At 44.9% G+C, this 16106-nt stretch overlaps 1 protein-coding gene across 1 annotated transcript in view; it reads right to left on the bottom strand.

Annotated features, from left to right (window-relative positions):
- Window positions 1–3981: 3981 nt before the first annotated feature.
- The window catches only part of Ccdc81 (coiled-coil domain containing 81), a 32405-nt gene continuing 20280 nt past the window's right edge, over window positions 3982–16106 (bottom strand). Inside the window, exons 10-15 of the mRNA XM_048435136.3 lie at window positions 15054–15158; window positions 12301–12473; window positions 11070–11148; window positions 10645–10865; window positions 8005–8130; window positions 3982–4486 (exon numbers count right to left, since the gene is read on the bottom strand). Coding sequence (XP_048291093.1) covers window positions 4345–4486; window positions 8005–8130; window positions 10645–10865; window positions 11070–11148; window positions 12301–12473; window positions 15054–15158 — 846 coding nt within the window. The 3' untranslated portion in view covers window positions 3982–4344. The remainder of the gene's footprint in view (window positions 4487–8004; window positions 8131–10644; window positions 10866–11069; window positions 11149–12300; window positions 12474–15053; window positions 15159–16106) is intronic.

Here is a 16106-nt window from a genome sequence, read left to right on the forward strand (position 1 = left end):
AAGAGAACAGAGCAGTGAGTCCTTGTGGAGATTCACCACTAAATCTCTAATGGCAATCTCATATCTAATGCCTGTGTCCTGGGGAGCACAGTTGCAAACGACAGAAGAAACCGGCTAAGATTTCCAAGGTTCTGATCGATTGCATCAGCCCCACATGACCACCAATGGCCTGGCTGAACTTCTCATTTCCACAGGAGAAACCATCTACCTGGACCCAAACTCATCCTTTCTATTCCATGCCCAGAATCAGTAAGCGCACCCAAAGAAGGAAATGGTTTCTTCCATCCGAAAGGCTCCCTCCAAGGAAGACGTCTACTGATAGTTCATATTCCTCTCCTCGCTCTCGTATCTCTCCTAATACGCGACTTTTGGAAAGTCTTCATATGTCCTTAGTTGTTGTAGGTCATGTCTTGGGGTTCCATCATCTACCACATCCCATGTAGACATAGATTTTCAGAATTCCAAATGTATTCCTAATATCACTGAATTATGGCCAGAGAATCTGTTATGACTTGTTGAAATAGGTTTCAGTTTGCTGGGGAATCTTTTTTTTTTTCAAATGCTATGGTCAAATTTTAAAAACAAAAAGTTCACATCTTAAAAAGAATATGTGCACCAACATGGTAGGATACAATATCCTTTGTCTGGGGATTTTTATTTTACTTTACTCAATTCTACATATTACTGATTTTTTCTCTACTCGGCCTATTTCTGAAAGATAATTTTTTCCTTGCAGTTTTGACCATATTTAGTTCACATATTTTGACTCAGTGTTATCAGGTATATGAAGTTTAGAATTATTATCATTTACAGTAAAGTGAACTCAAATCTGTGAAACTTTGTAATTTTCTTAATAATGCATTTGTTCTATGACAACATCTTGGAAGTCTCTCTTGCCCTCATTATTTCTTTAGATGTTTAAACTCATATCGTACCTGGTGATGACAAGCACTCTCTCCAGTTATTTCTGCCACACAACTTAAACCACTCTTTCCTATAGCGAAAATGTGGTTAGCTTAACATTAAAACAGAATCATTTCATCAATTTTATAATAAAATAATTATTAAGAACCCTAATTTTAACTCATATAATTTTAAAAACAAAAAATATTGCCAGGTGGTGGTGCAATGCACCTTTAATCCCAATTCAGGAGGCAGAGACAGGCAGTTATCTGTGAGTTCGAGACCAGCCTGGTCTACAAATCGAGTTTACAGTCAAGGGTACAGAGAAACAATGTCTCGAAGAAAAAACATAAACTATTAAATGTCCAATTGATTAGTAGAAACTAATCCAGTTCTGGTTGGGAAAACAGAGGGAAAATATACTTTCGACCAAAGTAATAGGTAGTAAGCAATTGCTAATGTTTGGCAAAAAAAAAAAAAATAGGGGTTTCAGAAATTGGATAATAGCACTGTTTTAGCCACAAAGGCAAAACATCTCTACTTTTTATAAAATACTAGGGGTTGGAGATGGTGCAGTAAGCAATGTGCCTGCCATGCAAGCGTGAGGACCTGAGTTCAATCCCTAAAATCTATTTTAAAAACAAAACAAAACAAAAAGCTGAGTGGTGGGATGTACTTGTAATCCCAGGCATGGGAAAACAGAGACATGTGATCCCCAGGGCTCGCTGACCAACCAGCCGAGCTCAGTCGGCAAGCACCAGGTAAAGGTTGAGAGACCCTATTTCAAAACACTGACGAGGAGAGCAACTGAGGAAGCCACTTGCCATTTGAGGTTAACCTCTGGCACGCACACACAACACGTTCACATGCACACTTACAAAATGCTCTCTAAATTACAAACCCTATGTCCTACACAATATCCTGCTTCGTGCTCTCTCCCGTCCTGTCTTCAGCCCTCCTCCTTCGACTGGTATGCCAAACACACATAGATATGACAAGGCATTAAACACACGCTGCTTCCATACAAATGGATCTTGTCTAAGCTTCTAGCAAAGCCGACTTTTCAAAGCAGAGGTTTCAAAACAGCATAAAATGAGATTTACGGAAATGCATTCATCACTGTGAAACTTAAAATCTCACAGAAGCAACTGCTGCAAACTTGATGTCTACCAGTGCAGATGCGGGGAGGTGAACGCTGGAGAGCAAGCAAAGAGCAGCTCTATACTGACCAGGTTTGAAATGGCTGGATAAACAACATAAGGTCTGGAATGATGTTTAGAGTTTTTTAGAGTTTTAATTCTGTGTTACTAAAAATAGACAAGTCCTGGGTTGTGTCTTGGCAGCCCCATGCTGGCCTTGAACTCACTCTGTAGCTAAGGATAGCTTTAAGACCCTCATTCTACGGCCTCCACCTTCCAGGAGCTGAGATTCCAGGCGTGCATGGTCCTCCACTCCGTGCAGTACTGGAGATGGAACCCAGGGCTTCCTTATGCTAAGCAAGCACTCTCCCGACCCAAGCCACATCCCTGGCCTCTGATGCTCATTCTCCCCATTCCCTTCCCTGCCTGCCACGTTTATTACATTTATTGTTTGTATGTGTGCATCGCCGTACCACAAACAAATGGAGATCAGTTACAAGAAGCCAGTCCTCGGTTAAGCTCAGTGGTTAAGAGCATTGCCTGCTCTTTCAAAGGTCCTGAGTTCAATTCCCAGCAACCACATGGTGGCTTACAACCATCTGTAATGAGGCCTGGTGCCCTCTTCTGGCCTGCAGGCATACATGCAGAAAGAATATTGTAGACATAATAAATAGATAGATAGATAGATAGATAGATAGATAGATAGATAGATAGATATTTTTTTAAAAAAATAATTTAGTCCTCTCCTTCTGCAGTGTAGGTCCTGGGGAATCAAACTTAGTTCCTCAGGCTTGGCAGCAGGTGCCTTCACCCATAGAGCCGTGGACATATAATAGGTTATTAAATGAAAACTCTTACAAGTGGTTGGTTGGGGAGGTCCCAGAGAACCCCAAGGCAACACAAGCTATCATCATTGCCCTTGATTTCCCACCATAGCTAGATGGTAAGACTCCCATTGCTAACATACAGTACACTTTAGATGCAGGTATAGTGGATGGAATTAAGCTGGAATTGACCTGAACTTTTTCTGTCAGAAGATGGTCTGCAGCCTACCTAGGAAAAAACAGTCCTCGAAGGTCCCATCAGCATTGGACAGTGCACGGCACAACAGCAACCTGCCCAGCAATATGTGCCAACTGACCCAATGGTGGCTTAACTATTGTGGATAACCAGCTTCCTTCTGAATAGATCTGAGGCCTGTGCCACGGGCAGAATTTCGTGCTTGATGCTAGCTCGGGGCTCTAGAGGAGCATCTGATGGATGAGGGGGGTCCTGAGGATCTACCCTTGGCGTAGGAGCTATTGGCAGTTATGGCTACTGAGGGAAGAAGAGTCATTCTCCCTCGGGGATATGCTTGTAGTGATATCTTGTTTGTACTAACGCAAATAAAACTTGCCTGAAGATCAGAGGATGGAGTTAGCCACTAGTTAACCATAGAAGTCTGGAGGTCTGTACAGACAGAAAGTGATATGGCTGGGCAGAGAGAGGACTATAAGGTGGGAGGAGATATGAGGTTGCCCCCCCTTTTTTTTTGAATGAGAAGTAAGAGTGGGCTGTGGCTTGCTCTTTTCTCTGATCTTTTAGCATTTGCCCCGATATCTGGCTCCGTATTTTTATTAATAAGACCAATTAGAACTCGCGCAACATATGCCCAGTCTCCAGTGGAAAGCCCCACAACCAAGCACATATGGGCAGCATTAATTGGACTCAAGGGGTTATTATCAACAAAAAACAAAGGAGGACATAAGGTTGGGACGGATGTGGGGTAGGATGCAGCGAGGAAATTGGATAAAAATAGTGATAGATGCATCTAATCAAAAAACATTATATAAACGCATAAAATTTTCAAAGAATAAATAAAAACATATGTTAAAAGTTTAGACTTGGGGAGGGGATATATGTACCATAAATTGTCATGCATATTCAGCACGTCGAAATATTTGTTAGAATGTATTTATTACAGATGGGAAAATAGAACGTTTCTAAAAGAAGTCACAGAGCTGGGTCAGCACCCCTCAGCATCCAGCAAGTAGTTGGGTCCCTCCCAGTCCCAGTCCCTATGGCAAATGGACACTAGGTTAAGAATTATTTCGACACCAGCACTGCTATTGGAGCCAAGTTCAGGGAATACGCCGGGATGAGAGGAAGGCGGGATACACACTAAGGAAATAGTAGACATGAATTCAAGAAAAAGGTTTGAAAACACTCAGTTTTTTCCTCCGGGGTACAAAAATACACACTCTAAATATTCAACCACTTCAAACAAACGTTCCTCAGAATGCGTAGTTTCAAACTTTGAGTTCTACACGAGCAATCGCGACCCCTGCAGGAACTTGTTCAGTGGCCACACGTTGCTCTCACCCACGTTAGAGGTGCGCCTCTGGCACTGCCTGCAGCGCCGGTACTTCTCACACTGGTCCAAGAGGAACAGCTTGTCAGAAGCCCTGGGGGGGGGGGGGAAGAAAGCAAAAGCTGATGTCATCAAGTGTCCCCCAAATCCCTAGAAGCAGAGCGAAGAAAAGTGATGCCCAATCTCTCCTTTCAAGCCTTCTACCGTCACCCGCTGCCTGGCGCTGCCATCTGCGGCTTATCCCACATCCTGGCCTCTGTGGTCTCCTCCTTTCCACTAAATCAAAGGCTTTGTGCAAATTCCCAACCTTCCTTCATGCCTAGCCACACGTGCCTAACAGCAAACACATAAAGCCCAAGGCCACGCCCACCTCTAAGGTGCCGCCGCCCCCCCCCCCAAGCTTTGGTGTTTGGCGCTGTTTACACTTCTCTCAGTCTCAGGAAACCTTGTTTGAGAAGGGGATGAAGCTGCCGGCTGACAGGTAATTCCTAACACCTGCTGAGAACTAAGGGTATACTTGCTTAGAAAAGTCCCAAGAGGACAGAGCTTTTGGAGAGTCCAGCACCGAGAAAGAAAGAAGAGACAAAGAAGGGGAAAAAACAAACAGGAAGCAGAAATAAAGGACTACAGTGACTGATTCTCCATTTTGAAAGTTCTTGGTTCTGCAAGTCAGTCCCAAGTGTGCTCTTGGGACCCATCAACATTTCTGTAGGGACACAGAATTCTGTAAAAGTCGTAAGACTGGGTCGGTGCAAACCCCCTCTTCTCCCCACCCCCCATCCCAGCAGCCAGTGAGAAGTTGAGTTCGGAGAAGTTGAGTCCAGATTATGAGGGGCTGGAGGGAGAGCTATCAAAAGGAAGACCTGAGGTTGAGCCCTAAGACCCACATACCTAAGCCATTCTAGCTTAGCTGACAAGCTTCAGACCAAGGAGAGAACCTGTCTCAAATAGCAAGGCTGATGGTCCCATTTAAGGTTGACTTGTGGCCTCCACAGGTTGACACAAGACACATGCACACACACACACACACACACACACACACACACACACACACAAAGAGAAAGAGAGAGAGAGAGAGAGAGAGAGAGAGAGAGAGAGAGAGAGAGAGTGTAGGAAAACCTTAGAAGGAAAAGAATAATGAGTAATCTTGGAAAGGATGGGAAGACCTATCTGGGCAATCCAGAAACGGGGCAGCATTGGCATATGCTAATTGCATAAACATGCATCTTGCATTTGTGTTTGCTTGTCTTTTTGTTTTGTTTTGTGTTTCACATCAACCACTCCCTTCTTCTCACCTGCTGCCTACCACAGCCTGCCCTGGGTCACCCATTCGCTAACTGGGGTTCACAGTTATTTCCTGTGACTCCCCTATCCGCCATTGTCATGTTGGCCAAGCCGTCTTTCTGGATCCAGACAAAATCTTGCTGGTGTAAACCTCACTGCTTCTCACTGGTTTTCCACAAGACTGAAAGAAATAGTTTGGACTCGCCCACTTCCACCCTCTTCCTCTTCTCTGGATTGACCCACTTCGCCTGTGGCTCAGGACCACCATGCTATCCCTCATTCTTTCTTACAAATGAGCTCCACCAATAGAAAATCAGATGAGACGTGCCTTTCAAGAAACTCTTAAAAGAAAGGGTGGCAGATGAAGAGCCCTGCTTAAGAGACAATAACGCTGGAGCTGGAGAGATGGCTCGGTGGTTAAGCGCACTGGCTGCTCTTCCAGAAGACCCAGGTTTGATTCCCAGCACCCACGTGGTGGCTCACAACTGTCGGTAACTCCAGGTCCAGGAGATCCAACACCCTTCTTCTGGCCTCCTTGGGAACCAGGCACGCAAGCGGTGCACAGACACATATGGAGGGGGAAAAACTTATATATAAAATAAATAAATCTTTTTTGTTGTTGTTGTTGTTGTTTCAAAGTCAAGGCTGGGTGTAAGGAGCCGCCAGGATGTCGCCTTGGCGAGATAGTGCCAGCGGTCCTACAGCCTGGAGGTATACAAATTCTTTGATGTTGCCACACAGGCCAGTGTGCTTGGGGCCTTGTTTTGCATTTCAGAGACTTGGTTCCCTGACCTGTCCTGTGGCTTTGGGCCCTAGCAGAATGGCATCAACCAATCAGCATTCGAGCCTCTCACCCTAGAAAAGCAGCTGCCTTTGGGTTTTTCCGCTCTCTCTGGCTTCCTCTCTCTAATCTCTCTCTCGTCCCTGCGCTCTCTCATCTCTCTCTCATCGCTCTCTCTGGCTTCCTGCTCTCTCTGTCCTTTCTCTCTCTTCCCTTCCCCCAATTTTCCTCAATCGAGTGGCTCCAAATAAAGACGTGATAAGAGAAGGAATCTTGTTTTCGTGGCCGTTCATTCCTGCTGGTCAGGAAGCGCGCCGCAGCTGGGGAGATCAGTTACGAGTTCTTGCTGCTGTCCCACCTGAGTTCGGGTCTCAGAACCAAAAGTGGCCACGGTTGCCTGGAACTCCAACTCCAAGGACTCTGACTCCCTCTTCTGGCCTCCTCAGGTGCACATGTGCACACACACACACACACACACACACACACACACATGAATAAAGAATAAAATCTTGAACAGTAGTGGAAAAGGAGCCACTTGAACTATTTTTTGCTATGTTTGGTCCTGATTACCTGACTGTATAGGTTGGCTCGGTTTCATTGGAATCTTAACATTTTAGGAAATCTCTTTTCATTTTATAAAATCACATCTTAAATTTCTAAAGGATTTCCATTGTTTTCAAAGTATAATAATTTTCCTTATTTTCATTTTTTTTTTTTTTTTTGCCCCTAAATCCCCGGTGCTAGCTGGGTCAGGCAAGTATTTACATTCATAGTTTGTAAGTCAAAAAGTATGACTGGCATTAGCAGCCTTTCCACAGTTCGTCCTAACTCTGAACAGCAGATTCAAACAGTAAATACACAGCTGGAGAGGGGCCCAGCTCCACTGTGTAGCTCATTCTTCCCATAGGTCAATCTTTCCCATCCATCCATGAAGGTCAGGCATGGTAGTGCATAGGATGAGGCAGATGAATCTATGAGTTTGAGGCCAGTCGGGTCTACAGAGCAAGTTCCTGTCCAGCTATAATAAATAGCAATACCCTGTCTCAAAAAAAAAAAAAAGTTCATTAAGCGTGGAAGTGATCAGAGCAGAACTCACCCTGCTTCAAAGAAGAGAGAGTTGCAACCCTCAGCAAAGTGGAACCACCAGGGCAGAAGCAAAGATCAGGGCAGGGTCGGTGAAAACTTAACACACAGTGTTGTCCAGCCCCTTGCTCAGAACAGACATTGCTAATCAACCGCAGCAGCGTTTCCCACTAACCAGAATTGTTCTCCCCAGAGAATGTTGGAGAGGGCCACACTAATCAAAGCCTCAGTAATCCTAGAGGTAGACTAACAGTGGCTCTCAACCTGGGAGCCACCCAGCAGAGCTCCTGCATACCAGATACTTACATCATAATCCATAACGGTTAGCAAAATTACGGTGATGAAGTAGCAACCAAAGAATGCTATGATCACGTGAGGGACGGTATTAAAGGGACTCAGCATTAGGAAGGTTGAGAACCGCTGAGTTAGAGGGCAGAGAGTGCCTGGTTCCCACGAGGTCTTACCGCTCAAAGGCCTTCTCCTCCAGGTCCCGCTGCTTCTTCATGGACAGGCTCCTGTCCCAGTCCTCCTGCAAACACTGGTTGATCCTGTTCACCCGATCCAGCTCTGCAGCTCTGTCTGCCAAGTGCCTGGAGAGAAAGGAACAGCCTGACTCCGTCTGCAATGCTGGGAAGGGCTGGGGACCACCCTAGAAGCCCTACTTCTTTTATGTTAAATTAGACAGAAAGTGTTCTGGTTCTGTTCAGGAGCCTTTAGAATGTGCAGAAACAGGGTTGCTGGAAAAACCACAGTGAATGCAAGCTGTCAGATAATGGATGGCTCTAAGATCATTCATCCTGCACCCTGGTATAAATTAGCAGGACTTAAGTCCTATTCCAATTCACAAATTCAGCTTCCAAAGCCACTAATGCCCTTTGAAGCTAATTTGGCTCATCTGACGAACCATCCCAAATGGATTCCCTGCCCTGTGTTTCTCCCCAGCCTCTCAGCAGTCAGCAATGAGCCTACGCATCTGGTTCTTTGGGGGTTCCCCCCTTTGGAGGGAAGGTCTCTGTGTGTAGTTCAGGGTAGCCTTGAATTCTGGGTCCTCCCGCCTCAGCCTCCAGCGTGCTGGGAGCACAGAAGTGCGCTATCATACTTGGGGGCGACAGGTGTTTTATGCTACAAAGTGGAGTGCAGAAAGGAGAAGAGGAAGAGAAATGAGAAGAGGTAGGGAATGACTCGTAAGCAAGAAAAACAGAAGCAGAACTACCCAGCACTGATGGGAATGCTTGGCGAAGGGTGTGTCGCCCGGGAAGAAAACAAAGCTAGCACTGTGCTAAGGGATTTGCAGGAGTCATTTAAGTCTGGACCATCAGCAGGGAGATACTTGTATTAGCCCTAGTACAGAAAGAAAACCAGTGCCCTCCAAAGTATGTAACCTGTGCTCTATCATTCAGTTAATATCATGACACAAACATGCCAACCAATCAGAATGCATCTGAGACGTGGTCTGAGCCCCAAGTGAGAAATTCAAGTTCAAAGAAGGAATCATGAGAGGCTGGAAAGATGGCTCACAGGGCTTGAGAGATGGCCCCGTGGTTAGGAGCACTGGCTGCTCTTCCAGAGGGCCCTAGTTCAATTTCCAGCACCCACATGGCAGCTCACAACTATCTGTAACTCCAGTTTCAGAGGATCCAACAGCCTCACACAGACATGCATGCAAGCAAAACACCAATGCACATAAAAGAGAAACAAATCATTTTAAAAATTAAAAAGGAGGGGGAGGTTCATGGCAACCTAAGTAGAGTGTACTTGTAGGGCTTGGGACAATGGTTCCTATCACTGGATATGGAAATAGGTCACGATTTTAGAAATCTGATATATATCAAGGCAAGACTCTTGTCCTTGTACAGATTAGATGTGACTCTTTGGTTTTTTTATCGAAATAGGGAAATGTGTAATGCAGATCATGATTCTAACAGAATAAACCTCACAATTTAACTATTCCCACACCCTCTACCAGAATAAACCTCACAATTTAACTACTCCCACACCCTCTACCAACAGTCACCCCCACTATCGTTGTGTCCTTCAGCCTATGACTGACTCATGTCTAGCCAACCCAGCACGGAGCCTAATAGACCCATAAACAATCCCACTGGGGCCATTTCTAATATTTATGAAAGTTTAATAATATGACTTTTTATAAGTACAACTACCTTCCAAAAATAGTGGATTCCTTGGCCAGAAGCCCCTTTGGATAATAATTTGGGCTCATCAGAGATATAAGAATTGATGGACATTTAGAAAGAAAAGACCAGTTCCCTATGACAGTCTCGGGGAGGCAGGAAGTAGGAAATTCATGATGGAAGGCTAGGAAGAAAACACGAGGTGTTGTGAGACTGAGCATTAGTGCGACCTTTAAACTGTCTCCACCAGTTAGGTGACCACCTGGACGTTCTAAGAAACCAAGTGTCTGATGTTTGAACTTAGAGATCCAGCCCTGAGAGAATTCCTTTGCCCATCCTTCCGCCTATGCCATCCGTTCATGATGGAAGCAGAATACACTGCGAACCTGGGGAAGGATCTAGGGCCAGGGGTCCATCTCTGGCTCATTTAACACAACCAGTGGGTAGTGCTGATGCTATGATTCTTTTAAAAAGTTATGCTGTTGGTGAGAGGAGTGATGTACACCTTAATCCCCAGCACTAAGAAGGCAGAAGCAGACAGATCTATGAGTTCAAGACCAGCCTGGTCTACAAAGCACATTCTGGGATACTCAGGGCTACAGAGAGAAACCCTGTCTCAAAAACAGAACGAGGAGGAGAAAGAGAAAAAAAGGAGGAGGAGGAAGAGAAGGAGGAGGAGGAGAAGGGGGGAATTATACTGTGATATAAGGGAAAATGTGGAGTTGGGGCTTGAAAGAGAAGTGGAGACCAAAAGAGAACACATTTTTTATTTAATAGCATTTTCTTCATTGAATGAATCATAGTATAAAACTGAGCGAAATATGTAACAATTTTAGAATAATGGCTTGCATAAGTCCTCAATACGTTAGCTACATTTCTTCTCCGCTATTGCTGCAAAGAAAGAAAGAGCTGGGGGAGAGAGCAGAAGGAGGTGAGGAAAGGAGAGGGAAGGCAGACCCGGGCTCTCCTTACTCTCGCTGCGTCCTCTGCAGCATCTGCAGGTCTCGCCTCTGGTCCAGCAGCTGGTTCAGGATGGCATTCCTCTTGAGGCTGGCAGCCGCCTCCATCTGGTGCTTCATGCAACTCTGCTCCCGCTTCCGCTTTTCCACCTCCATCTCGCCCTCGTTCTTACCAAAGATGGGCTCAGCAGAATCGGGCTCAAACATGGGCAGCTGGGAGGGTTTGTTCTTCACCTGGAGTGAGCAGCAGATAACGGGCAGTTAGTAAGATACCAACACCAAGGCTTATGGGGGTGAACAGAGGCCTCGAAACCTACCAAAGGAAGAGCGTGTGTGCGTGTTCACAGCGTATGTGCGTGTTCACAGTGCTATGTGCTTATTTGTAGAACTGGGTTGATGTGGTGCACGGTTTTAAAGTGATGATCACCGTCTCCCTACCTGTGCATCCAACGCTGTCTTGTAGTACTGCATTTCTTCCATCTTCTCTTTTAGGTACTGGGCTCTCTGTGCAGCCAGTCTGGTATTTAAGATGCAGAGAAGGTGAGAGGCATTTTACAGTTTAAATACAGCAACACAAGTTAGCATCATCAAAGCATGTTCCGTATTACTAGGAAGGGGTGCAGGATGCGTAACAGCTCATCATTCATTCTGGGAGCTCTCGTTAGAAGAAAAAGTAATTCAGGTCTACAGGTTGCTGGATACTATGCTGAACACAGGGCAGACAGGACAGGTGTAAGCAGAGGGCGGGCCATATCACCCATATGGGGTGATTATGGCAGGCACCCTCCCCACCCCACATGCACACACACACACACAAATACTTTTTTAAGTCTAGATAAGACCATGCCTATAAGCAGATTCAATATGTAATTCCTCCTTAGAAAAATGATCTACCCTCTCATTGTACAGTCATGATATGAAACCTGCCAAGAACCTGTGTGATTAATGAAATTCGTATATTAGAACAGACACATCTTAGGGCAGTTTATTCTTAGGGTCCCAGAAACTAGCCTACTGTTTGTTCTGGCAGTCTCTGCTCACACCACACCATAACTGTCCTGGCTTCAGCAGCAAAAGTAGGAGCCCCTAAGGCCGATAGGAATTTCACGGGTCAGGGCCTCAGACAGCCCAACCTGAACAATAACTTTCTGCTTCCTGAAAATATAGACTTGAGACTCCGAGTCTCCAAGCTCAAAGCGGACTAGAGGTGGTGCCAAGTAAAAAGCTATGGGGCAAGCAGGGAGAAGACGGATCCGCACTGCTTCTCAGTTCCTGGTTCTAGTGTCCCCTGTGTCTACACCCTCCGGTTTGCTGGAACAAGCTACGTGCTTAGAACAAGAACGCAGCTTTGCCAGGAGGTCACTTGAGCATCTCACAGTTGGCAATGATGCCTGCTCAAGATATGTTCCTTCCTGAATCCAGCGGGAAGTACTGGTGATCATAAACAGTACAGAAATGCTGCCCTATAATTCTCAGCTATTGCTGTAACTAAAGAAACGGTGGCTTTCTCTTTGTGATGCAGCTATGTCTGTGCAACTGGCTGCTTTTGGGTTAGTTTGTTTTCTTGGCTATGGAGGTATTCATGAAATTTTGAATGCTTCTTCAATCCCACATAGGAATTAGCTTCACACAAGACGTCCGTCTCTCCGGACACGCGTGGTGAACTCACTCCTCCGTGAGCTGAACTTGTTCCAAGCGGTCCATCAACTCCCTGTTCTGTCTTTGCTTTATTTCCTTCTCCCGCTTGCTTTCCATTTGTTTCAGGAGACTCTGGGAATATTCCTCTTGCTTAAAAGCATTAATCTCAGGACTAAGAGGTCGTTTATCAAATAGAAAGGATTTCTGAAAAGAAACACAAGAGATTCTCTTACTCTCACACACCAACAAGTAAAGTCGATGACGCAAACTAAAATCAAAGTATGACTTAGTTTCTAACCTTTGACAGGCCCCCGAGACCTTAACCAGCCAGTGTTTAGACAGCCCACGGAATAAAGGCAAGAGCGTGCTCAGTGATAGGGAAGTTCCCAGCCTCCTCCTGAAAAAAATCCTGAGCTGGTAACTACAACATTCTTAGAGGAGGGGATTCTGGGTACAGAAGCACAGACAAGGACATGGCAGAGGTGGAAAGAGAGGTTTCTGAATATCTACTGTGAGCCTAGACATTCTACAACTGGTGATCCTCCATCAGGTTCAAAGGTCAGAGGCCTTGCTCTGAGTTCCACTGTAGGAAACAAAGTGACAAAGGCGTCTGGTCATTTAAGGTCGGGATAAGTGCTGTGAACCCTGATCACGGCAAGACTCTGAGGACTGGATGGAACTGCCTGACATTTTTTCCAATGAGAGGAATAATTGCCTCCACTGAAGATACCAAGGGGTCCTCTGTCCCAAACAGAAGGAGTCACGGTGCTGAGAGACTAAGCATGGTCAGAGAGAGAAAGGGATTGTGTTGCTGAAGCACAGTGAACATGCAGCAGAAGTCAAGAAGCTAAGGGACATGGGGGACAGCCTCACACGGTCTAGTGGGCAAATGATTCGTGTTTCATTTGGATTCAATAGGACACCATAAGAGGGATTAAATTTTTAAATATCATCTTGGCTTCTGGGTGAAGAACTGATTGGAGGGGGGGGGGGGGCCAGGACAAAAGTTTGCCTGTAATGTGTCCTGGAGAAAAATAGTAACACTGATGATAAAGAGATTGGGGAAAATATTGGATACACTTGGGAGATGAATGCAACTGGACTTGTAGATAGTTGTATTTAAGGCAAAAAGAGAGAAACCAGACATCAGTCACTCTTACATCGAGTGTTTGTGCAACCAGTCTCTGGCTGGTGATGGGAGCCTGCACAGAAACTAAAATCTGTGACATTAGCATAGCCCAGCCAACTTACTACTCTGAGAAGACAGGGCAGAATGGATGAGGGTAGAATCAGAAGTTTTCAGTCTTTCTATGAAGAGGCAGAAAGTGAGCAGTCGTAACTGTAATCTCTAGCTTACAGTGTAGGAAGGTCGTCATCAGGTCTAAATGCCAAGGGTCCAGGGCCTTCTTTCCGTCCTGGAAAAGTTCTTCCTTCATTTTCTTCTCTGCCTTACTCTTACATGCAGGAAACACTCCTCCATCCCTAACCTGCACTAAGGGACTCTGCTCTTGGCTCATGTGGTGCTGTTTGCAAAGATTTACATGGCGGTCATCCTGCACTCATCTCTTTGAGTGTCTCCCCTAGACTGAGACCTCATTAGGATATGGAATTTGTACTGCTGGGAGTCAACAGAATTGCCAGTCCACTGGAGCTCGATGTATGTCTAACGACGAACAAGTTACATCCCTATTGTATCTATGTGGAGAATATCAGATTGCATCACCAGTGGTATAAGAAAAGATTCAGGCAGAAACAAATGTAGATTTGACAGCTGGAGACTTGAAGCAAGTAGTTTGCCTCCACCTGAAGTGGAGTTCTCAAACCCCATGCACTCAGATCGCCTGGAGATGTCACCCCACTCCAAAGTCACATGGGGCAAGTCTAGAGTGGGTCCCTACAAGTTTTCATTCCGGGCAAGTTCCCGGATGCTGGCAATGCTGTTGCTTTCTCTTTAGATCCTGGGGCTGGGCATTAGGATCCTGCCCCTCACCTGTCCCAGGGCCTGATGGGAAAAGCCTGTCATGAACATGAGTTGTAGTGATGCAGAGAAGTCAACCTGTGACTGTGGACACTGTGGGGCAGACCCTCGACAGCCTACGCCGGCCACTCTCCGACTTAGTTCCTTTAAATGGCACAATCTACAGCATAGGGTATTCGCTCCAGAGTCTTACAGGTGAGCTGATATTAGCAATAAAAGTTTTATGTGAGTAGAACAAATACAAGCTTAATAAAATGCAAAGTGGAAACAGTTGCCTTATTAATGTTATCCCAACATGGCGAGCCGAACTTGGGGAGCAGGCACAACAATGCTGAGCATCCTACGGTCCAACCTCTGAACAGGAGAGCACCAACCACCCAGAGACAAAGTGCCCCCAAGAGGAATCACAGATATTTCTGAAGGCTACAAAAGCCACTCCATGTCCCACAGAGAAACATATATTCAAAGAAATTTTTTTTAATTAGAGATTGTTAGCTGGGTGTGGTGGCAACACTCAGTAGGCAGAGGCAGGAGAATCTCTGTGAGTTCAAGGCCAGCTTAGTCTACTAAGTGAGTTCCAGGACAGCCATGACTGTTACACAGAGAAACCCTGTCAAAAAGAAAAAAGAAAAGAGACTACAAAAGGAAAATTAGAGATTGAGAACCAATTGTCTAAGAAAAGGCATTGCTTAAGTTAAGTGATTAAAAAGTTTGATAGGGAACAGTTTGGCAGAAAACTCACACAATCTCATTAGTGTTTCTTATACGCTATCAGTTAGTGTGGTTTATACACTATCAGTACTCACATAAAACTCGGGTTTCTCGTTCTTGTGATTCCTTATGGCTTCAGCGACCCCGAGATTATAGGCAGCGTTTTTCTGATTCTGCTCCCTAGCAGCCATACTTTTCACCTATAAACAGGTATTTTTCAATTTTTAATTTAATAATAAAATATAATCTTTAAAACTCTTTATTCTGCCAGGCTGTGGTGATGCACATCTTTAATCCTAGCAGAGTCAGGCAGATCTCTGTGAATTCAAGGGCAGCCTGGCCTACAAATGGAGTTCCAGGACAGCCAGCGCTGTTACACAAAGAAACCCTGTCTCAAAATAACAAAACAAAGAACCTTCATTCTATATTAATTAATTCTGTAATACTGACACATTCCGAGCATTCAATTCTGTCATTAATATCTTCCAACCAGCACAGAAACCTGTTTGGATGCAATGGCACTTTCTGAAGTCCTTGTAGACATGAGACGAGGTTTTTATTTTCCCAATTTTCAGACTCCGGACACCATCACTATAACTATAGTAAAAAGGAACTGTGGATTTCTACTACAAATACAGAACAGAGTAACAGTATCATTATTGTAAACCATAGAAATCCACATAGAGAAAATGTAAAGGCAATTCTGTGTTCCCTCCTCCTTTTTTGAGATAGGCTATGACTTTAAAAGGTATAAGATTTGAACAGATTTATATTATATCAAAATTGAATAAATAAATCCACCACTTTCACTTTTTTTGAGACAAGTTGTTACAATGCATCCCTGACTAGCCTGGAAATAAATTTGTGTAGATCAGACTGGCCTCAAACTCACAGATATCTGCCTGACTCTGCCTCAGCCTCCTGAGCTTAAAGGAGTGCACAGCTATGCCTGGCCCATTTTCACCTTTAAAACACAGTCCTGAGGGTTGAGGGGAAGATCCGTAATACATATAGGGACATTCACCAACGAAAACTTGGACACCACCTGTCTTAGTTGAGGTTTCTGTTGTGATAAAAGATTATAACCAAATCAACCTGGGGGGAGATGAGCTCAATTCAATTCTCAAGTCCTCCTCCATCGCTTAGGT

This window comes from Myodes glareolus, chromosome 24, assembly GCF_982192425.1.
Source record: "Myodes glareolus chromosome 24, mMyoGla1.1, whole genome shotgun sequence".
Taxonomy (NCBI): Eukaryota; Metazoa; Chordata; class Mammalia; order Rodentia; family Cricetidae; genus Myodes; species Myodes glareolus.